The sequence below is a fragment of the Capricornis sumatraensis genome, chromosome 7, assembly GCF_032405125.1.
Source record: "Capricornis sumatraensis isolate serow.1 chromosome 7, serow.2, whole genome shotgun sequence".
Classification (NCBI taxonomy): Eukaryota; Metazoa; Chordata; class Mammalia; order Artiodactyla; family Bovidae; genus Capricornis; species Capricornis sumatraensis.
In genome coordinates, this window is record NC_091075.1 from 94,090,817 (window position 1) to 94,117,573 (window position 26,757).

The following is a 26,757-nucleotide window of genomic DNA, read 5'->3' on the forward strand; positions in this document are numbered from 1 at the left end:
AGCTCAGCCACCTCTCAACTTAAAGATCACCCTTAGGCTTTGAGGAAATCGCGGTTTGAATCCCAGCTCCTTGCTTAATTGTGGGCACTATACTCACCCGCTCTGAGCTGCAGTTTCTGCCCCACTCCCCACTCTTATAGATTAAATTTCAGGAGAAATGTCAGGTGCCTGACCATGACTCCAGGCATGTCACTTGAGGATCATAAGGAACTTGGCAGAGTGTCCAGCATGTAGTAAATGCCCAGTAAGGGGAAGCTGTGGTTATTAATACTATTCAGGTTTGTTTCTTCTTTGGGCCTGCTCCCACCCACCTCTGGCTCTTCTTGCTTTTTAGTACCTCTACCACTGATTGGGGGAAAGGAGCAGGAAAGAAAAAGAGAGAAAGGGGGTGAAAAGCAATGAGCCCTTTGGACAGAATAAAGGGGGAAATGCTAAAATTAAGTTTATGGATTACCTGTGGATTTAATTTTCTTGTTTTCTACCTGACTCCTGTTATCATAAATAATTGAGAGTTTTATCAAGAGCAACATCATTGTCTTCATCAAACCTGTATGTATGAACTGATTTTACACTTTCAAAAACTGACCTGTAACCCACCAGAAACCATTATATACCCGTATTAAAAACAGAAACAAATAATGACTACCCTTGAAGTGTCCCCAGGAGAAAAATGTAGATGAGATGTTTTTCCCAGAAAGAATGTATATCAACCTGATTACAAGCCAGATTCCTATCTGATTCTTGGGATTTTGCTAAATTTAATAAACTCTCCTTTTCTTGTCATCTCCTGTATTTCCCTGTTGCTATTTTGAAAGTTTTGCCCTTTGAATTAATTTTCATCTTTATACTTCAAGTAGAGCAGTTGTTTCTGAACTCTGAAGGTAACTGTTATCAGACTTCTCTTGTTTAGAAAATGCCTTGGTTAAAAGAGGCACCCAGTGAGATAGACTGAGGTTCTACCACTTGTGACCTTGGAAAAATTAACCTCTTGGGCCTGTGTCCTCATCAGTGCAGTGGGGTTAACAGTACTTCCTGAGGCTTTGAGGATAAGATGGGTTCAGTTCAGTTCAGTTGCTCAGTTGTGTCCAACTCTGCGACCCCATGAATTGCAGCATGCCAGGCCTCCCTGTCCATCACCAACTCCCGGAGTTCACTCAGGTTCACGTCCATAGGTTAGTATGTAACAATGCCACCATGAGCCTGACAGTAAAGAGTGGACCACCAATAAATATTCCGTCTCCTTTACACCTCCACCCCCTTGGTAAATTTGAACACTGTTTGTTGGTAATAACACTGTGCCTCTCTTCTGTTTTAAGGATGTGCTTTTGGGGGAAAACAATGGCTTTGGTCTCATGAAGGATCCGTGTTATTTGACTGGCCCAGATTCCAGGTGTGTATCTATAGTTATGATGCTCTTTGCCTCATGAATGCTGCCGGAGTTAAATGCTTCTGTTCATCTCTACTGGAAATTGAATTAAGATGTTATGATGTTTCATGGTATTTCGTGCCACCTGTTTCAGTGTGTCTAGGCTATGGGAAACCTTTTTATCCACAGATGACTTTGTCTAAGAATGATACTATTCAGAGTAGGTTTTGAACATGTGCTGTTGAGGCAGTGGTTGACTTCTCGCATGTTTAGGTCAGAATGGTTGGTGATTGTGCTCTTCTCCAGCATATCCTCTGACTTTCTCAAGTGGGTCCTCTCTGGTGCGGCTGATCTCTTTTGGCTGTGACCCACAGGACAGGTCTCTGAATAAGCACGAGCATTCGTGAACAGCTTCACATAACAAGACAAATCATTGTAGGCACTTAGAAGACAGCAAGAAAGTCTTTTTTTTTTTTTTTTTAATTGCCTTCAAAATCATTTCTCCTTAGAAAAATATAATGGATAATTTTTAGAAGTAGGATCTTTGAACTATTCACTTGGAGCTTAATGAGTAGGAATTTCCAAAGAGAATTTCCTCTGAACCACGTGTACCTAGTTTTAATGAAGCATTGTAGGACTGTCTACTGTAATCTGGTTATTGCTAATGGTAATATAGTTAATCTCTCTTGTTTTTTTTTTAGGCCAGTTCTTTAATATTTATTATGTTTCACTCAGTCATTGTTTCTCTCTTTTTCTATATTCATCTTCTCGATAATTCAGCCTAGTAACTGCCAGCATGGTCAGGAAGTGAGTATTAAGTTACGTCCTTCACTGCCAAGGGCAGCCTTGTAGAGTTGGTTTTGCTCCTGTAGCTCTTCCCAAAGTGAAGCAAGGAGTCAAGGTGAGGCTAAGGGCGTTGGTTAGTTTGGGTGCATTAATTCAAAGCTAGAAAGAAGAGAAGGTTAACTAGAACTAGAGCTCTGCCAAAAGACCACTATTCTAAAGTCTAAGGTGAAACTAAAGTCAACCACAAAAAATCAAATTGCTCGATTACACAAAGGACTTGAATAGACACTCCTCCAAATAGCCAGTGGGCACATGAAAAGATGATACACATCACTAATCCACAGAGCAATGCAAGTCAAAAGCACACTCATTAGGATGGCTACAATCAAAAAAAAAACGTAAAAGAACAAGTGTTGGTGAAGATGTGGAGAAAGTGGAACCCCTGCGCACTGTTGGTAGGATTACAAAGTGGTGTAACTGCTATAGAAACAAAAAATCTGTCATGACCAAGCAACCCACCTCGAGTATAAACCCAAAGTATTGAAAGCAGTGTTTTGAAGGGAGATTTTTATACCCATGTTCGCAGCAACACTATTCATGATAGCAGAGAGGTGGAAGCAACTCAGTTGTCCACAAGTGGTTGAGTGGATAAACAAAATGAAGTGTGTGCACACACTGGGATATTGTTCAGCCTTTAAAAGGAAGGAAATGGTGTCACAGACTGCAACGTGGATGAACCTTGAGGACATTATGCTAAGTGAAATAAGCCAGTCGGAAATACTTGATGGTTCCGTTTGTATGAGGTATCTAAAGTAGTCATATTTGTAGACAAGCAGAGTACAGTTACAAGGGTTGGAGGAGTGGGGAAGAGTTGTTGCTTACTAGTTACCTAGCTTCAGATTTGCAAGATAAAAATGTTCTGGAGGTCTGTTTTGCAACAATATGGACATGCTCAACTGAACATTTTAAAATGAATTTAAAGTAGTAAATTTTATGTTATAGGATTTTTTTAACCATATTTTAAAAAAATGCTATGAGGAAGAAAATGAGACTAATCAAACTTCGTTCATGAATACTGATTCCTGAATACATATCAGTAGATGCTTGTCTCACACTCGATTATAAAAGGGACTGAGACAAAATCTTTATGACGTTAGTCTTTATTCTTGGAAAACAATCGCCAGGAGGAAGTATTCTCAATCAAACTAAGCATTTAACTAAACTACTGTCTTCAAAAATATACAGTTTAAGTGTAGTTTCTGTAAACAAAGAAGATTAAGCACAAACTAAAAACATTATATCAAGGTTTATTTCGGCTGGATCTTTAAAAGATACGCATTATTTTATTGTGTGTTTTAATGACGTCTCTCCTTTTTTAAAAAAGCAATATGAAATTACAACATGAATTAGTCCTTAAAACTTCAGATTCCAGTTATTTCACGTCCTATTAGAGGATGCTAAGTTCAAAAATATTTCATGGCCTACGATCTAAATAGCAGCAGGCAAAAGAGACATTGTTTATTCAACAGACATTTATTGAGAAGGTACTTTGTGCCAGGATCTGGGGGTCCCAAAATGAATGAGCCATGGGAGTCGAGAGCACCCTCAGCGAATCTCCCACCCCTGGGTTTCTCGTGGACCCATTTGGGAACCCGCCAAGAAGGACAGAATAGCCACTCTTCGATACTGAGAGGTTCCCGATAAAGAAGCTGCCTATAAATGGAAAGATCTGCGGTGGGAGGGAGGGTTTGCATCTGAGCAGAAGATGGTACCTTACTACATTTTATATTAAAGAGAGAATAACGGCAGAAGAGCTAGTTGGGTTCTTTGTGGTCTTTGCCTTCTTTATGCTGCTTTACTCTCATCTGGCCTTAGACGATTTTGTGGCCAGGACTGTGCTGACTGGGGACCGAGCCACAGCCCCCTTAGGATGCGGGTCTGTGAAATGAAGAGTGCCATCTGCTCTCCAGATTCACTTGCACACTAGGCAGGGAGCTGCAGATGTGGGATTTACGAACTATGGATGTCTGCTGGAGACTTTTTAAATCCTCACATTAACTCTTGCATGGCAGGCAGGCAGGGCTGCAGACGTGTTTTCTTTGCTTTGTTCTTTTTTTCCTTTCAAACACAATAACAAAAGTACTGGAAATTGTTGGGTTTTCCCTTGGAGCCTAGAGGACAGCTGTTTAAACCACCGTGCTCTCTGTTTGCTCATTATTGTCAGTCTCTTTCTCCAGAGGTAACTGCTTATTAGCTCCTTAGGTGAGACACTCCTTTTCTTTCTTTCTTTCCATTTGGAAAAATGAAAACACTGGGAATCCAAGAGAAAGTTGTAAATAAAATCTGCGGATTCAGCAGCCCATGCAAATGCTTTCCAAACAGACCACCCCCGTGGGGGCTCACGGGCAAGAGAATGAGGGAGCATTCTTTCCCCAAGAAGTCAGGACCTGGTTCCCAAATTTGGTCTAAAAGGAGCAGAGGAAATGTCCTGAAGCCTGTCCTCAAATGCTGCCTTGCATGGAGGAAGGGGGATGAGAGAGAATTAGTGAAAAGAAATGCCCTGTGACCCCAGGGTTGCCCTGTGACATTTTCCTGTAGGAGTTTATGCCTGTCCCGCCGTTGCATTTCAACTTTCAGGTTCTTTGTCTGAGCAGCCAGGGGGAAGCAGTGTACAGTTTCTCCTGGGTCCTTCTCCTATGAGAGGGTTTTCCCGTCTGTGGAATGCACCTTTGGCTCAGCGTTTGCCCCTTTGCATCAGCGCTAACCTGCATGTCTGTATCCCGTTCCAGGCCATTTAGCTGTTCCAGCCGTGAAGAGATGCCAGCTCTCAGACACCACCCCAGCCCTCACTGGGGGGATTCAGGCTGCAAAGCAGGTAGTGGTGATGCCTCTGTGCCCAGCGGGGGTCCGGGGCCGCTGGACCCTCCGAGACAGGCCAGCAGAACGCCTTGCCCTCTGCCACTGTCCTCGGGAGCTCACGGGCATCTTCCAGATGCCAGGGCTGCACCCCTGAGCTCGGTCCTGCCTGCCCCTGGCCCTTCGAGCTATTGCTCACAGGCTGCAGCCCAGCCCTCCACACCAGCCGGGACCCCCAGAAGCGGCGATGGCCACAGCCCGGCCCAGCCTCCCAGCCCTGAGCGCAGGATGGAAGAGCGCGCAGGGATGCAGGCCTCTCCTCCCTGGATAAAGCGGGCCTACACAGTCAGAGAGGAGAGCCTCCCTAAGGACCCCCCGAAGCACTACCCCAAGCCACAGGATGCCCCCAGCTCGAGCAGCACTTCCGACCCGGATACACCTCTCGGGGCTCCAGGCATTCCGGGCAGGATTTCCCTCCGGATCTCCGAGTCGGCCTTGCTGGCTTCCCCGCCACCTCGCGAGGACTGTGAGGATGACGAGGTGTTTGTGAGGGACCCACGCCCCACCGCCACTTCCAGCCCCCGCTGCGATGAGCTGCTGCTGCCCCCACCGCCACCGCCGCCCCCGCCACCAACAACCAGCCAGGCATCCCTGGCCCAGGGCCTGGACCACTTCCCTCCGCCTCCCCCCGAAGCTGTGTGCCCGGCCCAGTGGGAGGAGGGCTACCTGGAGCCCCATGCCAGGTGAGATCGCAGCCCTCTGCCAGTGGAGAAGGGTCTGCCACCCTGGTAAGATTTCCACGCTCCAGGCTGCCCTGAGCTGCCTCTGCCGGCCCCTGGAGAGCCATGTCAGTTTCACGAGGTGACAGAACTGTTTCATCTCTTGAGCTTGGTAGTCCTTATGCAGGGCTTCCGCAATCGCTCTGCAGTGAAGAATCCACCTGCGATGCAGGAGATGCAGGTTCCATCCCCGGGTGGGGAAGATTCCCTGGAGGAGGAAACGGCAACCCACTCCAGTATCCATGCCTGAAAAATTCCATGGACCGAGGAGCCTGGCGGGCTACAGTCCACAGGGTTGCAAAGTCAGATGCAAGTAAGCACAGCAACAAGTCACTATGCTGGCAGCCCTTGGGCGCTGAGGAGTGAGACGAGTGGAAATGGAAACCAGAACCCAGGAGGCCAGGTTTACTTCTGTGGGCATGGCAGCTTCAGAGAGTCCAAATAAACAGCATCCCTCTTCCCTGCCAAGAGCTCTGAATCCGTGAAGAAATAAGGCAAAAGGAAAGGGCAGACAGGAGACAAAAATAATCACTCTTACTACTGAGAGAGCTGATCCTGGAGAATATGGCTTCTGTCTGAGTATAAGTGAGTCTCCTGACACTGAACCTCAAAAAGGGTTGCCCCCCTAGTCACAGGCTGTGCTAGACACACACACGCACACAGCACGCGTGAGCATGCCAGAGCGAGTCTAAAGGCAGCCTTACTCTCAAAAGAGGCTGGACTAGGAATGGGCTGTGGGCCGCTTCTCTCTGCAGAGTCACTCTGTATCCATAGGAAGGAATGAAGAGGAAGGCTGAAGGTCAGTAATGTTTAGGGAAAACCTCTTCTTGGAAGCCAGAAGAATGGGGAAGGAGCATTTCCCAACACATACCTCCCTATGTATCACTGAAGATACAACAGCACTTTTGTGATAACTTCCTCTAAACACCACTATTATCCTCTGGAATCTGAGAGCAACATTCACCAAACCTGAACTCCTGTTCAATCCATCCCCCTTAAAAAGTCACACATCCCCCTTAAAAGCCTCTCTGTGACCCTTTTGAACCTGCTGTTTGTACGGATAACAACCTCAGAGTCTCCTGACTTGCTAGAAGTTGCACCCCTGTGCCAGTGTCTCTCTGTTTCTTTCATCCTCTGCTGACTCTTCTCTCACCCCTCTCTTTTTTTAATATCCCTGCCAGCTCCAGCAAACTTGCCAAGGTGACAGTTGCCAAGGAAAGGTCCATGCCTGTTGCAGCCCATCTGGTTGATAATCAGCTGCCGGGTTCCAGATCACAAACTTCAGGCAAGAGTTTCGAGGCCAAGGAGACCAACCCACCTTCCACCACGGGTGCTCCTCCCCAGCCTGCTGGGTCTCTAAGCAAGCAGCCAAGCCCAGGACAGCCATTTCCCATGCAGACCCACAGCCTCATCCACGAGCCAGCCAGTGGGACTCCAGGTTTAGAAAAGAATGTCAGTTCTGGTCCTCAGAAGACCTCAGAAGACATCAGAACAGAGACGCTAGCCAAGGAAATTATCCACCAAGACAAATCTCTGGCAGACATTTTGGACCCAGACTCCAGAATGAAGACAACTATGGACCTGATGGAAGGTTTGTTTCCTCGAGATGTTAATTTGCTGAAGGAAAACAGCATAAAGAAGAAGGCCGTGCAGAAAACCATCAGCTTCCCAGGATGTGAGACCAAGAGGTGAGTCCCTGGCAATGTCCCCAAACAGACTTCAAATTAAAGTGCTTCCGTGGGGGTGATGATCCGGTGGGAGGATCGTGAGCAGTTTGTATTTTTCCTTCTTTTGATTTCTCCTGGGTTACTACAGTATTTGCTTGCATGTTTGGTTTCCTTGAAGCTACTATGGAAGAGATTTAGAGTGGTTTTTTTTTTTTTTTTCTTACAAGTTTTCAATGAAAACTATGTGAATCAACAGGCTGGAACTCCACAGCTGGGGGCTTCAAGACCACTAACAAATAAAACCAGAGAGCATTTCATCTAAATTTGGGCTTGCATTTTAGAAATTTCCAACTGATCCTAACTAAATTACAGGAACACTGTGTTTGGAGTTGTGGGGGAGGGGAGAAAGGGAAGAACTACGTGGTGTTTCCAGGCTGTCCGATATGTTATCAGAGGCTCTGATCACTTTATCCAAGCCTTCAACAGTAACCTTGTCCAGCCCCTCCTCTTTCAGTGTCTTACAGAGACTAACAGGAGGTGACTTATCCAGGGCCATGTGTTTAGCAAACACTTAAGCACCCACAACGTGCAGGGCAGTCCACTGGGTCGCCTGTGGACCCGCAGATGAATTTTTATGGATGGGCCAGTCGTTCACCATGGGTGGTTGTCTTCCAGCCACTCACAATAGGAAGACCAGAGTAGTTGACATATACATTCTTAGAAAAGCATTTCCTGGCATTATCCCTGAGAACAAAAGTTTAGAAGTGAAATCCTCACATGGCTTTGGCAGCTTGGAAAGCTTCCTGAGGGATTTCAGAAGGATGACGTACGCCATCTTCTGGTTAAAGTGAGCATCATCCTGTCGTATAGGAGACTGCAGATAGCCACTGTGGGCTTCAGGTAATCAGATAAGATGCCCAAGAAGCCCGTTTGTAAAGCAATGAATATGTGGGGAGGCAGGGCATATCAGAACTTTTTACTATTTTTTTTTCCCCACCCCCACTAACTGGATTAATGTAACTATATTTTTTAGAGGAATAACCTCACCAATTGGGAGATTAGTGAAAACAGCCTTCTGGTGGTTCTGGATTCCATAGTAAAATGATGGTTTAGATGTTAAATAATGTCACAAAATGATGTCAGAGAAAACTAATTATGCCCACAGAGTCCTTTATTCAGTGAGTAGGTTCTTACCTACTGACTCACTGGAAAAGACCCTGATGCTGGGAAAGATTGAAGGCGGGAGGAGAAGGGGACAACAGATGATGAGATGGTTGGATGGCACATGAATTTGAGCAAGCTCTGGGAGTTGGTGATGGACAGGGAAGCCTGGCATGCTGCAGTCCGTGGGGTTGCAAAGAGTCAGACACGACTGAGCAACTGAACGGGACTAAGAGTCTTACTTAGAGTATGAGAGACAGCTTGACTGTAGTAAAACGAAGACCGTAGTTATCAGGTCCACAACTTCTAGATTGTCCTCCATCCTCGAAAACCCCCCTGCTGTGTAACCAGTGAGTAGGTTTTACATTTTGTATGTGTTCATTGTTGACCCGTAGGCTCCAGGTTTCTCAAGCGTTCCTGAGAAAGGAAAACTGGTAAATGTCCAAGCAACAATTAGAGCAGGCATCAGACTCATTATGGAAACCAAGGAGGAGTAGGAAATGATTAACCTAAAACCTGAGGTTGGTGCAGCACCTTGAAAACACTGTCATGGTGACTAAGTCTTGGCTCCCTGTTGTCTCTCTGTGAAACAGGAAGTCAGTGTCATTCTGGTATTTATCACAAGAGAACCATGCAGAAAGGTTAAATGTCCACAGTCCACTCCCCATCGTAATATTGCCCTCGGTGGTTTTCCATCCCAAGTGCTCTGGCTTCAAGAGCCCCACACATAGTGATCAGTCAGTCATAAATATTTATTTAGGTCATCCTAACCCCTGGGAAGATATTACACAGATTTTTTTTTTTTTTACACATTTCCAAATGGACAGACGTGTGGTGCAATGAAGCTGCATGTGGCTGTACTCTTGTTCTCTCTGACCCAGGAGTGACGACAAGGAAGCAGTGGGCCTGTTGGTCAACTGTCCTGCCTACTACAGCGTGTCTGCTCCCAAGGCCGAGCTTCTCAACAAAATCAAAGCTATGCCGGAAGAGGTGAACGAGGAAGAGGAGCAGGCAGACATCAACGAAAAGAAGGTAAAGAAAGAATGGGGGACTTTGTTCTGCTCCCCCAGAAAGGTAGTTCTTGCAGGCTTACTGGTGCCTTACAGCAGCGGTGGGCGGGGGCCAGGGGGAGGCCTGTGACATCACCAACCCCGCTGAGCCAGAAGAGATTCTCCATGTGCAAGGCCCTTGGAGCAGTTGCTTCACAGCTGTCCTGTCATTGTCCTTTTTACAAATGGCCAAAGTGAAGGGTAGAGGGATTAAGGTGGATTTCCTACAAGTCACACAGCTAGGACTAGAACCCAGGTCCCCTGCTTCCTGGTTCAGCACGGGGATCCCGACACTGTTCTCAGCAGTTGACCAACCAATGCCGATGGTCTGTGTCATTTCCATGTCGTTTTTCATGGTCAAAAGGAAAACTAGGAAGTCTAGAAACTTTAAGGAAAAAGAGACTGATTGTCAAAAGATACTTCGAGAAAAGCAAGTGTTGCTCTTGAGATCTCCTCCCGTATACCACAGGGAAAAGCTTGGAAGCACAGTGTTGGAATTGAGTGGTTAGCATTTGCTGCTCCTACAGAAATTTAAAATGTAAAGCACTTTCAGAATGACCGTTATGCTGGTGTCTTCCCACACGCCCTGGAGATCTCAGCCCAGCTGTGCCCGGCTGCTTTCCCCACAGCCCCAGAGGGGCTGCCGGCCTCTGTGCTTATAGCTCTGCATACGTCTCAGACCGGTCTGCTGAAAAGGGCTCTTTGTTAAAACACTCGGCTCGTGCTGAGCCAGGAATGTAAGTGCTTCTCAGTGGTGCCAGTTCCAGGAAACCTCCTCATGTGATTTCTGTTTCATTTATTCCATAGTATGTGTCCTAAGCTCTCTTGTTTATGTGTTGGAATGAGACCAGAGGATATAGACCGTGGGAGCAAGGAGCAATGGGGCAGGAGGATTTAGGGGTTTTAGAAACACCTCCGTCAGTGACATTCTCTCTTCTACCGACTCACAGCGCATGGTAACATGCTGACACGATGCAGCCGCTGTGGTAACACAGGTTCTCCTAGCCCAAGGCCTCCCTACGTCCACGCCATAGCACGTCTCCTGGCCCCCATTCAGTGGGATTGGAGGGAGAAACCACCTTGCTATAGTCTGTCTATATTTATCCCAAAGAGGGGGGGCTATATAAACACCCTTATAAATACTTCCCTGGTGGCTCAGACGGTAAAGCGTCTGCCTGCAATGCGGGAGACCCGGGTTTGATTCCTGGGTCGGGACAATCCCCTGGAGAAGGAAATGGCAACCCATTCCAGCACTCTTGCCTGGAAAATCCCATAGACAGAGGAGCCTGATAGGCTACAGTCCATGAGGTCTCAAAGAGTCAGACACGACTGAGCAACTTCACTTTCATTTTCATAAATACTAAGTTGCCATAACATCTTTAACTGAATATTTTACAGTTGTTTTGTTTTCGCGTGTAGACATACCCTGCCCTACAGTAGCAGTGTGGCAAATTATTTGTTGCTTTTTCCTCCCCATCTTAATTTTATTTTTTTCACTGCCTTTTCATCACGTTATCATCACCCTGTCATTCTAAGAATTATGTGACAAGTATTTTTAGACTGAGAACTGAAGGAATAAGGGATTAATCCTCACAAGAAATGACATTAGGTACTATTTGTCAAGCAAGTCTTCGTCCCAGATGTGGGCTGTATTTTTTTTACTTAGTGCTCTATTACCTTCTTTATTTACACAAAACTGCTCTGATGCCTGTATTGTCGCATTTTAGGCTGAATTAGTTAGAGTGAGTCAGGAGAGGAAGGTGGGGGTGGGGTGGGGGGGGCTTTCAAGACAAGGGATATAGCCTGAGAGAAGAGGCAGAGGTGTGAAAAAGCACTGGGAGCTAGTATATACTGAAGGGAGATACTTCCAGGAGGCTTGATATTTCGGGGTGTAAAATAGTCTCATGATTAAATCAGAATTTACCAAATTTAGAGGCTAACAAAGAAAGGCCATGAATGGCAGGAAGGAGATGAAATGGGGAGGATTCATGGGGGCAGGAGGTCATGGAGGTCACATGGGGCTTTGTCTGAAATGCTAAAGTTTGGATTTTATCATGTGACAGGGGAGAACCTTATGAGATTGTTTTAATAAACTGCAGATTTATTAATGTGTAATAGAATGTGTGTGTGTGTCTTGCATTTATATATCTGGTCAGGAAATAGGAAATATGTAGGCTTTAAGTGATGTTATTGAAGGCATTTATTAATAGATTCAGCATGAAGTTGAAATGCAGTTCTCTCCCTGGTGGCTCAGATGGTAAAGAGTCTGCCTACAATGTGGGAGACCCGCGTTCGATCCCTGGGTCGGGAAGATCCTCTGGAGAAGGAAATGGCAACCCACCTCCAGTACTCTTGCCTGGAAAATCCCATGGACGGAGGAGCGTGGTAGGCTACAGTCCATGGGGTCTCAAAGAGTCGGACACAACTGAGCAACTTCACTTTCACTTGTTACTTTCCTGATATATAACAAGCTTTTCTAAGGATGGTTTTAAAACATGATGTTTGGTCAAGATTGTTTTAAGGCCAAGTATAGCCTTCCACCAAATTCTGCAAAGCAATAATGTGCTCCCTAATGTTTAAAATTAGTAATAACCTAACATATATTTCTTGGCATGGAACTCACTAAGTGTCAATGGAAACTACAGTCCTGATTTATTTATATTTTGAAACTTAAAAGTATTTCGAATCCATTCTCCTTTAACATACTTTTTATTTATATATCCTGGATGATGAATTATAATATTGCTCAGACAGTAAAGAATCTGCCTGCAGTGCAGGAGACCTGGGTTCGATTCCTGGGTCGAGAAGATCCCCTGGAGAAGGAAATCACAACCCACTCCAGTATTCTTGCTTGGGAAATCCCATGGACAGAGGAGCCTGGTGGGCTACAGTCCAAAACACTCACTCTGTGAACTTCTGACAGACATAAAATCTAAAGACAGTTTAATACTTCTAACTGTTTGGCTAAACCCTACCATATCTGTTAGACAAAGATCTGCTTAACCAGATCCCATGATTCTCTGTTCTGAAGGCCAGAAGACTTTGGCTTAGAGACTTGGTGGAATATTTCAAAAAGAATCTGTTGTTCCTTAGAACTGGCTTTCCCCAGGAGACCACTAGTGACCCAGATGACTCTCAGCTGCCTGTCTCTGTTGCTCTTGCTTCATTCTTGAAGTTCCAAGCTTCCCTCTGGTCTGTCTTCCTTTCAGCCTGAACATCTTCCTTTAGTGTCTCTGTTTTTAAGCATTTTTCTGCTGGTGACAAATTCTTTTAGTTTTCCTTCATCTAAAAATGTCCATATTCTACTGTCATTTCTAAAGAATTTTTACTGGATATGGAATTCTGGGTTGACTATTCCTTTCTTTCAGCGCTGTAAAAATGTTGTCCCATTTCTCCTTGCTTCCATCGTTTCTGATGAGAAATGCACAGCCGTTGAAGACTTGTTCCTTCTGTATGGAATGTTTTTATCTGACTGCTTTCAAATTTTTCTTTCTTTGATTTTTCAGCAGTTTGGTTATGATGTGCATGGGTCTTATTTTTTTCATTTGTCCTGTTGGGGTTTGCTAAGCTTCTTAATTCTATACTTACGTCTGTCGCTAAATTCAGGATGTTATTAGCCAGTAGGTCAATTTTTTTTTTTTTAACGTGCTAATCTTTTCCCTTTCTTCTTTTGGGCCTCCAGTGTCACAAATATTAGACCTTTGAATATGGCCCTGCAAGTCTGAAACAATTTGTTCATGTTTTTAATGTTTTCTGTCCATTCGTTCAAATTGGATTATTTTTATTGATCTGTCTTCAGTTTCACTGACTTCCCTGCATTCTGCCAGTGATTTTTTTTTTTTTAATTTCAAATATTCCAGTTTTCAGTTGTAAAATTTCCATTCAGTTACGGTTTTGTAGTGTCTGGCTGTTCATTTCAGGAGTGTTTACTTCTACCATGGAGCATAGCTACAAAAGTCTTTTAAAGGCTTCGATAGTCCCAGTGTTTGTTTATCTCAGGGTTAGCACTTGTTGGTGGTCTTCCCCTGAGAGCTGCTCACATTTTACTGGTTCTTTTCATATGGGGCAATATGGTATTTGAACATTTTGAGTATTATGTTGTGAGACTCTGGGTTCTGTGAAAATCCTCCGGAGAATGTGGATTCGGTGTTTTGTTTTAGCAAGCAGTCAGCCTAGTGAGGTTCAGACTGCAAGTTCCATCCCACCCCCGGGTGTTGGTCCCGGCTCAGTTCGGTTTTCAGAACCTCTGCTGTCTCCTGTGTGTCTGTCCCCCACGGGCACCTTTCAGGGCTGAGCTGGGGGCTCGGGTGGGTGGTTCTGTCACAGTTCAGTCCTGAAAGCCTCAGCTGTGCTGCTTTGGGTCTGTCCCACACGTACAGCTTCTGGGTGAGCCAGGACCTAGGCAGTTCCGACCCAGAGTTAGGGGGTCTCCCTTTCCTGCTCTCTCCTGACCAGTATTCCCACGCCTCCTCCCATCCCCCTCCAGCCTCTGGCTCCCAGAGGCCCCTTTTCCTGCACCTCTGGCTGGAAACAGACAAGTTCTCGCAATGTCACAGCAGCCTGCATGGCCGTACTGTCTACATGGGACTCCCCTCAATAAGAGAAAGAGAGGGGGGAGACCCCCTTAGAGTTTCAGTCCGTGGGGTCATTTTCCCAGTTCCTCTAGACAGAAAGAAGGGTTTCCTCTTGGAGTTTTAAGTGCGCATGCCCTGCGGCTGTGCAAGGAGAGTCACCTTTAGGGAACGGGGCTGGGAAAGGGAGGAAAAAATGAGAAGGAAGGGGAAGAACAGGATTTCCGCCGCAGGCTTTATCCCACAGAAGGCGGGGCTTCTTTCAGCATTTTTGCTGCCATACCATCTCTGCAGCTCAGTGTTGAGGCTATTCCCAGAGCAGAGCTAGAACATAAAAAGGGGGAGAAACAGGAAACTCGCCCCCGTCTGGGTCATCCTTCAGGCCCCAGCGAGCTGCCAGTTAACCTTGCAGTTAACAATCAGCCGCCTCCCGGGGTTTATCATCAGGGAGAGAGATGTGGCGGATTTACATCCTGGAAAGTCTCTAGTAGCTACGTGCAGACTCAGACAGTAGGAAGAGAGGGTAGTTGGAAGGGTTACAGCTGCCCAGGAACGTGATGATATGGGTCAGAGAGGGAGGTGCAGGAGGAGCAGTGAGAAGCCGATGGATTTTAGTTTTCAAAAGAGGAAGTAAAAATGGACAGCCTGGTAGCAGATTCCACATGGAGCACGGAGGAGAGGAAAGAGGGCTGACTCCGGAGTTCCTGGCTGAGAGGACTGTTGTAACAGAAATAGGAAAGCAAAGGGAGGGAGGAAGATAAGCTGCATTGAATTTTGAGGAATTTAATCATGTTTCTTCTTGTATGTCAGAGATTCTTGTTACCAGGAACCAAGAGATCTCAGAACCAAGAGATCAAACTAGGTAAATGTGACAGCGTTCTGGTCACAAGCCTTCCTGAGAGAAAACAAGAACCACTGTTGACAGAGAGCGTGCTAGAGAATATCTGCCTTGGCAGTGGGTCCCCCCCGACCTTTCTGCTTGGTCAGCCACACAACATGGGATGGAGACTTGCTCGGGACAGAAACCGCCCCCGACTTCTCTCTTGAGTGAAACGCAGCTAAAGAGAACAGCCCATGCTGCTGCTTGGATCCTCGAGTTGAATGTCTTTAACTAGTCCCAGTTTTTACCAGCAGGAGCCTAAATTTCCCTCTGTCCTCAAACCCTAGCCATGCGGCCGTGTTAGTTGCTCAGTCATGTCCAACTCTTTGCTATCCCACGAACTATAGCGCGGCAGCCTCCTCTTTCCCGGGAACTCTTCAGGCAGGAATACTGGAGTGGGTAGCCATGCCCTCCTCCAGGGGACCTTCTCAACTGAGGGATCGAACTCAGGTCTCCCACATGGGCAGATGGATTCTTTACCACTGAACCACCTGGGAAGCCCTGAGGGTCCCGAATTGCTCTGCTTAGATGAAGACAGGCCATCGGTCGAGGCCGACTGTGTGTGTAGTGATATTATTGGCAACCCTGTCAGCACAAGTCCCCTGTGCAGAAGGCAACACAGTGTTGGGGGTGGGGAGTGGTTGGCTATCTTCCCCTAGAGTCATCTACCCAAGTGACTGACTGGTATATGTTCTTCAAGGGGCTGCCTAATCTTACCCGTAGCACAAAAGAGGAACAGCTTGAATGTGTAACACTTTTTATATTTTCCAAAGTGCTTGCTTCATCTTACCTGAGCTTCACAACATTCCTCTGAGCTGTTTTAACATAACAACAAAAAGCCTAAATCCTGCAGCTGGGTAACCTGGGCCTAAGCCCAGTGCTGCCCCTTTCTGTCTGCCTGAGCTTGGGCAAGTGACATAACTGCTATCCGCCTCACTTTCCTCATCAGTAAAAGGGGGATAACAGCACCCATCTCACTGGGTTGTTGTGAGTAAAAATTTAAAATAGGCAAATGCCTAAATGGTGCCTGGCATAGAGAAAGAGCTCTGTAACTAAACAGAATGATTATTTTCAGGCAGACATTGGGATGCCTGTGCTGTGGATGAGAAGAACAGATACAAAAAGTCGAGTGACTGGCCTGAGAATGAATTTCTGTCATAGCCAGATCTCCTGATGACTCCTGGTCCAGTGTCTGTGCATGGACCAGGCGCTGGAACCATGAGGAGGTGGACAGGGCCCAGCAGGATTTCAGCCTGCAGATGGCAAGGTGGGAGGGAGGGACTGTTAAACTATGTTACCAGTGAGAAGGCTTATAAATAGCAGCTCAGCTGGGGGAGTTAACAGTTTATGCCAGATGAGAAGTGGTTAAATGTCCATGATTTTGCAAATTAATTAGCTCCTGAGAGACTAGTAAGTTATTTTTAAAAAATCAAAACACCTCTCTCCTCTCTCTCCATTGAATTCAATGGGTATAAGTTGGTGGGTTTTTTTTAAAAAGATCTGCCTGGCAGAGAAATGGCTATTGCATACAGCCAACTTTCCCTTGCTACCTTCAGTTATTCAAATCCCTCTTTAACTACATTTTAAAATCCAAATCTCCAAGGGCTTGGTAAAATGAAAAATTCAAATACCATCCAAATGTGCAACCTTTGGGTCAGGAATGATGGTGTGACTGCTCAGTGGTGCTGGTATTAGCCGATCTGGCTGGGCTCTGACGGATCACATTACAGCCCTGCCAATAGCTTTCAGAAATCAAAATGCAAAATGTAGATGGTTCTTCCTGCAGAAGCCTCCCTGCATCACTTCTAGGCATTTTCTTCTCATTCTGTCCATCCTTGTCTCATGAAGCCCAGAGTTCATGTCAGCTCCTGTACAGGCAGACCTGTGATTATTCTGCTAACGCTGATGTCTTTGAAAAACAGAGCAGGCGCCAGGCATTGCCTCTGCTGTCCCAAGAGTATGCAGACAGCAGCTGCCTGCCTGAGACCTGCAAGCAGGCCCCAAGCACTGCCCCCATCACCCCAGGAGTGTGCACGGGCCTCTGCATCTGCACAGCACGTATCAAGGGGACAGCGGCCAGCACATGCTGCGGAAGGAGACAGCCAGCACCCAAACTAAAAGCAGCCCCTTGGTTCTGAACAAGATGGCAGAGTAGAAGGACTTGAGCTTGCCTCCTCTCACGAAAACACCAAAATCACAACTAACTGCTGAGCAACCAATGACCAAAAAGACTGGAATCTACCAGAAAAGGTAGTTTACATTCAAAGACAAAGAAGAAGCCTCAGTAAGACAGAAGGAGAGGGCACTTTTACGACATCATCAAACCCCATACCTGCCAGGTGGATGACCCACAAACTGGAAAATAATTATGTCACAGACATTCTCCTGCAAGAGCGAGAGTCCTGAGCCCTCCATCAGGCTCTCCAGCCTGAGGGTCTGGTATCGGGAGGAGGAACCCCCAGTGGGGCTTGAGTTCAGGAGTTCCACAGGCCTAGGAGAAACAGACTCCACTCTTGGAGGGCACACACAAGGTTTCACACACACTGGGACAGTAACGCCACAGTAGCCTGAACTGGACCTACCTATGAGTCCTGGAAGATGTCCTGGAGAAGCAGGGGTCAGCTGGGGTTCACTGGGGAGCAAGGATACTGGTGGCAGAGGCCCCGGAGACTATCACTCAGTGTGAGCTCTCCTGGAGGTCTGCCATTATGGTATTACGACCTGGTCCCACCCAACAGCCTACAGACCCGTGCTGGAACACTCAGGCCAAACAACCTGCAGGAACACAGCCCCACCCATCAGCAGACAGGCTGAGCTCACAGCCACTTCTAAACACACCCCTTGATATAGCCCTGCCCACCAGAGGGACAGGACCCAGCTCCATCTACCAGCTGGCAGACACCAGTCCCTCCCACCAAGAAGCCTGCACAGGCCCCAAGACCAGCCTTACCCCCCAGGGAGCAGACACTAACAGCAAGAGGAGTTATGATCCTGCAGCCTGAGAAGTGGAGACCACAAACACGGAAAGACAAAATGAGACGATAGAGAAATATGTTCCAGATGAAGGAGCAAGATAAAAACCCACAACTAAGTGAAGTAGAGAGAGGCAACCTGTCTGGAAACGAATTTAGAGTACTGATACCAAAGATAATCCAAGATCTCCGGAAAAAGAATGGAGGCGCAAATCAAGAGGATACCAGAGGTGTTTGACAAAGAGTAGAAGATTTAAAGAACACATAAACAGAGATGAACAATACAGCAACTGGAATGAAAAATATGCTTGAAGGAGTCAATTAATTTTTGTTAAAGCAAAAGAATGGATAAGTGAGCTGGAAGACAGAGTCGTAGAAATTGCCGCCATGAAACAGGATAAACAGAAATGAGGACAGAAACTGACAGATATTGAAAACAAGCTAATGGTTACCAAAGGGGAAACATTGGGGGAAAGGATAAATTAGGAACTTGGGATTAACATATACACACTACTATAAAGTAGGTAACTAACAAGGATTTGCTGTAGAGCCTGGGGAACACTGCTGAGTATTCTGTGAAAACCTATATGAGAAAAGAATCTAAAAAATGAATATGTTTATGTGTAACTGAAACACTTTGCCATACACCTGAAACATAACATTGTAAATCAACTAGGCTCCAATAAAATTAAAGCTAAGAAAGAAAAAACAAAAGGCAGGGTAGCAGAGGGAAGACTGAGTGGGCTGGATGCTGACCCTGGTGGCTGTTCAGCCTTCTTTGACCCACTGAACCCCGCTCACTTGGTGGCTGCCCTTCTAGTACCGCTGACCTGTCACCTTTAATTCAAGCCAGAACTTGGACATTTTAAGGACATTTGTGAACCCTACTTAAACTGAAGGAGCCTGAGAAAATTAGGCAGCCAAGTTTAGTAGAAGCTCAGAAGAAGATTTCTCCCTTCTCTTCACCACTCACCCCCACATCTGAGGACAGGCTTACTGGTTAATGCTCATTTGCCAGTTAAAACTCAGCACACCCCAATTTCCTCACCTAGTGCGCTGCATAGATGAGGGAGTATCTCCTACAAGACCACTGGGAAGGCTCACTGAGATAATCTGTAGACTTCCTCACCATGTCTGGCTCATAGTAATTGCTCCACAAGTGGTATCTGTGATTAATACTCAGCACTGTAATCGCAGGCAAATCCCTAGTTCCTTTGACTAAGCTGCTCTGTTTGTTAAACAAGAATATATACCCTGCCTGCCTGTGGTATTGTTGAGGATCAAATGATGAGACCATGTCTTGAAAAGACTTTTAAAAGTGAGCAGTGAACAAACCAGCTGGGAAGGCAGCGTTGTGCACAGCACGACGTGACTGGACAACATTCCAAGGCGACGTGTGATCGTGCATAGCCTGTGAGGACTGAATAGGCTCTGAGAAAGGAGAGGAGACTGTGGTCTAAGGTTGGGGGCGGTCCATACAGAGCAGAGGAGGGCCTTCAGCTGAGCATCGAAAAAGGACAGGGAGGATCCCAGTAGAAGTGGCGCTTGTCACCTCTGACCACTCGGCTGGCTAACTTTTGCTGTGTGTCTCCTCTCTCATGACAGGCGGAGCTGATCGGAAGCCTCACCCACAAGCTCGAGACCCTCCAGGAAGCCAAGGGGAGCCTGCTGATGGACATCAAGCTCAATAACGCCCTGGGGGAGGAGGTGGAGGCCTGGATCAGTGAGCTCTGCAAGCCCAACGAGATCGACAAGTACAAGATGTTCATCGGGGACTTGGACAAGGTGGTGAACCTGCTCCTGTCCCTCTCGGGGCGCCTGGCCCGCGTGGAGAACGTGCTCAGCGGCCTTGGTGAAGATGCCAGTAACGAGGAAAGGGTAGGCGGCTTAGCAGCTCCCTTCAAGTCTCCTCCCTGCCTCCCTCGAGTCCCATGTACACAGAAGTATGGTGAGACAGGAGTCCTAGAGAAGACCACCATCTCCCTGGGGCAGGGAGGGGGGGTCCGGCATACAGGTATGCAGGGCAGAGAGGGGAAGGCAGCTCCCACGCCAGGATGTCATGTCACAACACCTCAGCCTCTTACAGGAAAGTAAAAACGTGGGCGCCAGAGTTCCTTTCCGTCCCAGAAAAAGGCAAAAGGCATAATGAAGATGGATGTTAAAAACAGAGAGGCACGATGAAGCTATTGGGGATGAGGAGAGGGCCCAGGAACATGAGCTCAGGCTCCAGGGAAGCTGCAGGTGAGGGGCCAGGGACAGCAAGGGAGGCTGTACCCACTGTTGTCACCGCACCCCTCACTGGAAGAATGGAATGACAGCGGTGGTGACACGACACAGAATCCGGGGCGCCCTGAGGGTCAGGCACTGTGGGCTTAGATGCTGTAGACACAGCCTCAAAGAGTTCTCACTAGAGGCAAGTAAGTGTCGCAGCCAGTACTGGAGCCCTGCTGTGGTCCCAGGTGTTATCACCTCCTTGAACTTCCTTGCGGAGCTACAGAGCATTCTTCACTTGCTCATCTGTGCAGCGGGTATTTCCTGTGTGTCTGGTATGGGCCACCTTCTGGTGTAGGCACTTGGGATACTCTGAATAAAGCAGTCAGATCCCCGCCCGCATGGGACTGACTTACCAAGGAGGTCAGACAATAAACAGAGCTGTAACTTCACGTACACGCCGACTGACCAGCACTCCAGCCAGTAAGAGACAGCTCTCTTGCTTCCTGACTCCTGAAAATTAGGGATTTCTCAATCATTTCTCCAAATGCACTGCCTTAAAAGGAAAGGTATGTCTTGGCAAACAGATTTTTGAAAGATTAGAAGAGATGTAGATGGGAAGCATTTAGGAACGGGACTCTGAGCACCCAGGACACCAAACCCCCACCCTGGACCAGTGCCCTGTGGTGTATATGTGCCAGGCCTTTGTTCCTTCCAGACAGTTTCCCTAGAAACTAACTGTCCTTGCCTCCAAAGTGTTGTCCCTCCTGCCTGCCTTCCATCCAGCGAGCAGTGAACAAGAACCTGCCAAATTCCAGCTGCTCCATGTGCTAGGGCTGACACTGGCTAAAAGCAGCCCCCCACCCACCCCGAAGGCAGCACCAGACAGTGAGGAGGACCAGTGTGGAAGCAGCGAGTGTGTCTAGTGTGCTGCTGTGCAGTGATAAACTCACGGCCTCGGGAGCACTCTTCGTGTGGTGCTGGGGTCAGGAGGGACTTCACACGAGTGCCGCTCAAGTGCCGTCTAGAGGGCTTTCTGAATGCCAGGCGGACTGATAAAGCTTCACCATTTAGAAGGAATGTTATGGACAAAGCCCAGGCAGACCATGGCGTGTGGAGGAACTGAGTTACATGCGGTTGGTATGTCTAGAGCATAGAGTGACACTTGACTGACTAGTTTTTAAGGGAGACCAGGAAGGGCTTCCCAGGTGGCACTAGTGGTAAAGAATCTGCCTGCCAACTCGGGAGACATAAGATACATGGGTTCAATCCCTGGGTCAGGAAGATCCCCTGGAGGAGGGCAGCAACCCACTCCAGTATTCTTGCCTGGGGAATTCCATGGACAGAGGAGCCTGGTGGGCTCACAGTCCATAGGGTCGCAAGAGTTGGACATGACTTAGCACACAGGCAAGAAGGGATAATGAAGCTGCTTTGTCCCCATGGGGCTAGCATCAGTGGGGAAGCCATTATCACCTCTGGACCCGGAGAAGCAGAAGGAAGGGGCCCTTATCAGAACTGTAGCCAGACCTTTCTGGAGGAAAGGTTTCAGCCACTGCCACCTGGCAAGGAGAGAGCCAGGAATACAGGCCTCAGTGTCTTCTTTCTCCCATCTCCCAGTCGCCTGCCATGGGTGCTACTGGCCGAACCTAGCACCCAGCAGGGTTCAGCTTCACCAGACACTGAGACTGGCTGAGGAGAGTGGGTTTGGAGGGATAGTAGAATCCAGTGCAGAAAATCGTCACCAAGACCTATGGGTCACTACCTTAGCCTGGAGAGCCTTGAACTCATTTCGTTACATGATCGGCCTAGGGAGGTGGGAGAAGGGTGTTACCATGGGGAGACTTCTAGAAAGATGGGTTTAGGCTGTTAATTTAGACCATTGTCTTGGGGATAAAGAACAGGGAGTGAGTTAGAGCATGAGTTTGAATCAGCAGGGCATGTTAGATGAGGGGAAGGACAGAACAGATGGTAATTCCAAGTCTCCTGTTTGGTCACCTGGATGGATGCCGCAGGTCTGTGAGACAGGGAACACTGGAGCAGTACTTAGAGGAAGATGAGCTGTTCCAGAATTGAGCTCAACTTAACACTTAAATGCCGTCTATACTCTTAAGTACACATAAGTGCTTGCTCACCTGCAGAAGAGATCAGGATTAGTTTTTATTGTTGTTCGGTCACTAAATCAGGTCTGACTTTATGCAACCCCACGGACTGCAGCATGCTAGGCTCCTCTGTCCACTATCTCCCAGAGTTTGCTCAAATTCATGTCTGTTGAGTTGCTGATGCTATCTAACCATCTCATCCTCTGTTGCCTCCTTCTCCTTTTGCCTTCAATCCTTCCCAGCATCAGGGTCTTTTCCAGTGAGTCAGCTCTTTGAATAGGTGGCCAAAGTATTAGAGCTTCAGCTTCAGCATCAGTCCTTCCAGTGAATATTCAGGACTGATTTCTTTTAGGATTGACTGGTTTGATCTCCTTGCAGTCCAAGGGACTCTCAAGAGTCTTCTCCAACATCACAGTTCAAAAGCATCAACTCTTCAGCACTCAACCTTTTTTATGGTCCAGCGCTCATATCCGTACATGACTACTAGAAAAACCGTAACTTTGACTTCCTTGATAATTGGATTTTTTTTCCCTTCAATTATTTAATTATAGTAAACTACATAAAGGACTTCCCAGGTGACTCAGTGCTAAAAAAAAAAATCCCCCTGCCAGTGCAAGAGACACAAGAGATACAAGTTTGATCCCTGATCCCAACCTGGATTCCTGGAGAAGGAAGTGGGAATCCACTCCAGTATTCTTGCCTGGAAGATTCCATGGACAGGGGACCCTAATGGGCTTCAGTCCGTGGGGTCGCAGGGAGTCGGGACAACTGAGCACACAGTGCCTAGGCTTCCCTGGTGGCTCAGTGGTGAATCCGCCTGCCAGTGCAGGGGTGAGGGTTCAACCCCTGGGTCGGGAAGATCCCCTGGAGGAGGAAATGGCAACCCACTCCAGTATTCCTGCCTGGAGAATCCATAGACCGAGGAGCCTGGGTTCCTACCTCCCCATGGGCTCGAGAGAGTCGGACACAACTTGGCAACTAAACGATCACCACCACATATAAAATTTGCTGTCTTAACCATTTTTAGCTGTACAGTTCAATAGTATTAAGTATATTTACATTGCCGTGCAACAGATCTCCAGAACTTTTTTCATCTCGCAAAACTCTGTACCCAATGAAACAAGTCCTCCACTCTCCCCTCCCCCCAGGCCCTGGCAATCACCGTCCTACTTCATGCCGTTAGGACTTTGACTACTCTTAAGGACCCCCTACAAGTGGAATCCTGATTGTCTTTTTAACACTAGAATCCTAAAGTAAAGCCATTACCCCCACCAGTTGAATGTAATGCCTCTCTAATTAAAGCTTGACCATACATAAGCACCATAAGGGTAATAAACTGATTTTCAAAACACTTGTGCCTCCCTACTTTAGAGTGACGGTTGAAATAGCATCTTAGATATTGTCCCGTCCTATAAAAGAATCTCTGCAGGCAGTGTGGTGCTCTTCCCCCCGCCCCCCCAACACCCCACACTGGCCCTCTGCTGACCCACTCTTCTCGCCCTGGCAGAGCTCACTCAACGAGAAGAGGAAGGTCCTGTCTGCTCAGCACGAGGACGCCCGGGAGCTCAAGGAGAACGTGGATCGGAGGGAGCGCGTGGTGCTGGACATCCTGGCCAATTACCTCTCCGAAGAGCAGCTCCAGGATTACCGGCATTTCGTGAAAATGAAGTCAACACTCCTCATCGAGCAGCGAGAGCTGGACGACAAGATCAAGCTGGGCCAGGAGCAGGTCAAGTGCCTGCTGGAGAGCCTTCCCTCGGACTTCGTGCCCAAGGCGGGGGCCCTGGCTCTGCCCCCAGGCCTTGCCGGCGATGTGACTCCCGTGGGGGGCTGGACTGGCAGTGGTGTTTTCCCAGCGGTGACCTCCCCACTTTAACCTCTTCTCCAGTACCCACCCAAAAGACTACCCCTTTTCTCAACGCTATTTAATCTGAAAAATGTTTCAGTACAAGCCACCCATTAAGCTCTGTGGGTTATTGGGGGTTTTTTTCTGGATAAAAGGAAAAAATTCCATCCAGGAAAAAGCCTGTCCTTCTTCTTGCCCTTCGTGATTGATCTCCCGAGAGCTTGAATGCCACTGGGAGGTGACCCCCTTTCTATTGTTATTTCGTAGTAGAAAGAAAATTAATGAAACTGTGAGAACTGATCGGAGGGTGTCTGATTGATCGTTTAGTTTTTCACAGGCCGAGGCAACACGGATCTGTGGGTATCACCCTCAGGACCTCATCCACAGTGGCCTTCCCTGCCTGTGGGCAGTGCTTCCTGACGACAAGTACGCGTACTTATCAGTGAAGGGCCTGCAACATAACGCCTTATAGAGAAACACACGGGAGAAGATTGTCCAACCTTGAACACTGTTATTTATATTTTTTAAAATGAAAAAGATCATTGTGTGCTAACCACTTACTTGATTCTGTTCTGTGGTGGATGTAGACAGTTATGTTTGAGCTTTGTATTTTGTGAGAACCTTAATGAAACGAAGAATTCCAAAGACAGTCACCTTGAGCGTGGAGACTTTTTTTCTTAAACTCCTGACATGTGAGTTGAGCTTCAGCGCTTGCTTTAAATTGAGTATGCGGAAGTCCCAGGCGCCACTGCTGGCAGCTCACCACTTATCCCTGCAACAAGCAGAGCATCACACTCCTTCCCAGGAAGGCTTTATGCACTGGGGCAGAGAGAAAGCTAAAGTCCACTGATGAGGACAATTCTCCAACCTGTTGACAAGGAGACTGGAACCCAAGTCAATTCCAAACTGAGTTCATGCTGTCCTGCTATGAGATTTGAGCTAAATCCAGCTTATTTAGTGAGATACAGTAGCAGGCTGTCTTAATCATGCTTTTCACAAAAGTTTCTTCTCCTGAAATGTCAAATTCATCAACCACACTTATGAAAAAATCCCCTCCTTAAACTCTGGAGACTGATTTTGCACTATTCTGCTTCAATAGCAACATCTGAGAGGACACTCGCGAGCACAAGCTGTCAGTCTGTTAAGATAGACTGGATGATGGACAGGGGTGATGGGCCAGTGACCCGGTTATGTCGTCAGCTGCTGGAGATGGCAACAGCCTGATGCACGGAGCAGGTGGTACACCCCCAGCTGTGCTTTCATGTTGAATCCTCAGCTGGGGGCCACCTGTGCTGATCTGGGCTACAAGTAGAATAGCAGCAAGTCCTCGAGAACTGGGAGAGTAAAATTCATGGAATATCTTGTTACAGTTTAATTAATGAAAAATTTCTGGTTAAGCACTTCAAAAATGTAGTTTTGGTTCCTGACACAGATGTATTTTGATGAACTTAGAATCAATAGCCACCCACAGATTTCTTGTGAACCATCACAAAACCACTGCTATATTCTTTGGGGGTTTTACACTGTCACACTGCATTATAAGACTGTACCTTGGTTTCCCAGGAATGTTTTCAAAAGCTTCTCTTGCATCTCGAGGCTCCAGATTCCCAGAAAATTAGTAGACAGCATGCAACAGCCGCACTGTGTGGTCATTTTGAAGTAAAAAACAGTGCCTCTTACTGACCTTTCATCAGACTTAGGCCAACACAGCAGCCTGAGAGCAACTCCAGCTGGTAGTTAACCAATCAGTGTGCCTCACTGACACTTAGTGATGTCTTGAGGTCAAAGCAGGTTAAAGGTAACCACCAAGTGTCTCCAGCAGCTCTAGTGAAATTCCCCAGGGGATGCGGGGTGGGAGGGGGGGAGGTGTGGTCCCAATTCCCATCACTTTTAAATTATTTTTGGTTGTGCTAGGTCTTCACTGCTGGCGCAGGCTTTTCTCTAGTTGCAGCAATCCAGGGCCACTCCCCAGCTGCAGCATGCAGGTTGTCACAGCGGTGAGAGGCCTTCTCTTGTTGTGGAGCACGGGTTCTACGGCATGAGGGCTTCCACAGTTGTAGCTCTAGGACTCTAGATCACAGGCTTAGTAGTTGAGGTGCACAGGCCCGGCTGCACTGCGGCATGCGAGATCCCCCTGGACCAATGGTCAAACCTGCATCTCCCCCACTGGCAGGTGGATTCCCTATCATTGAGCCACCAGGGAAGTCCCCTGCACTCTTCTAAATTCTCCTTAAGCATTTGGGAACATTGTACACATTCAGTCTTTTTCATCACTTCTCTAACTGATAACATGTCAAAGTAAGTAACCCCCAGAGAAGAGCAGCAGGTGATGCTTCAAGGCACCCCAAGCACCTGAAAGTGATGACATTCTGAGGATGGTATCCCTTCTTTTGCTCCACTGAAATGTTCTGTGATGTGACAGGAATGAGGAACCAAGTGTGACTATGAAATTAATTTGCAAGTGGTTGTGCTATTTATAACAGGACTTGACCTCTGTGCTCTGATGAGAAGGAA

The 26,757-nt window shown here is 47.2% G+C and overlaps 1 protein-coding gene across 1 annotated transcript in view; it reads left to right on the forward strand.

The window, feature by feature from the left end:
- The window catches only part of SHROOM3 (shroom family member 3), a 336,904-nt gene extending 312,074 nt beyond the window's left edge, over window positions 1–24,830 (forward strand). Inside the window, exons 6-11 of the mRNA XM_068975138.1 lie at window positions 1,317–1,390; window positions 4,942–5,751; window positions 6,969–7,475; window positions 9,497–9,647; window positions 19,693–19,965; window positions 23,905–24,830. Coding sequence (XP_068831239.1) covers window positions 1,317–1,390; window positions 4,942–5,751; window positions 6,969–7,475; window positions 9,497–9,647; window positions 19,693–19,965; window positions 23,905–24,273 — 2,184 coding nt within the window. The 3' untranslated portion in view covers window positions 24,274–24,830. The remainder of the gene's footprint in view (window positions 1–1,316; window positions 1,391–4,941; window positions 5,752–6,968; window positions 7,476–9,496; window positions 9,648–19,692; window positions 19,966–23,904) is intronic.
- Window positions 24,831–26,757: the final 1,927 nt, after the last annotated feature.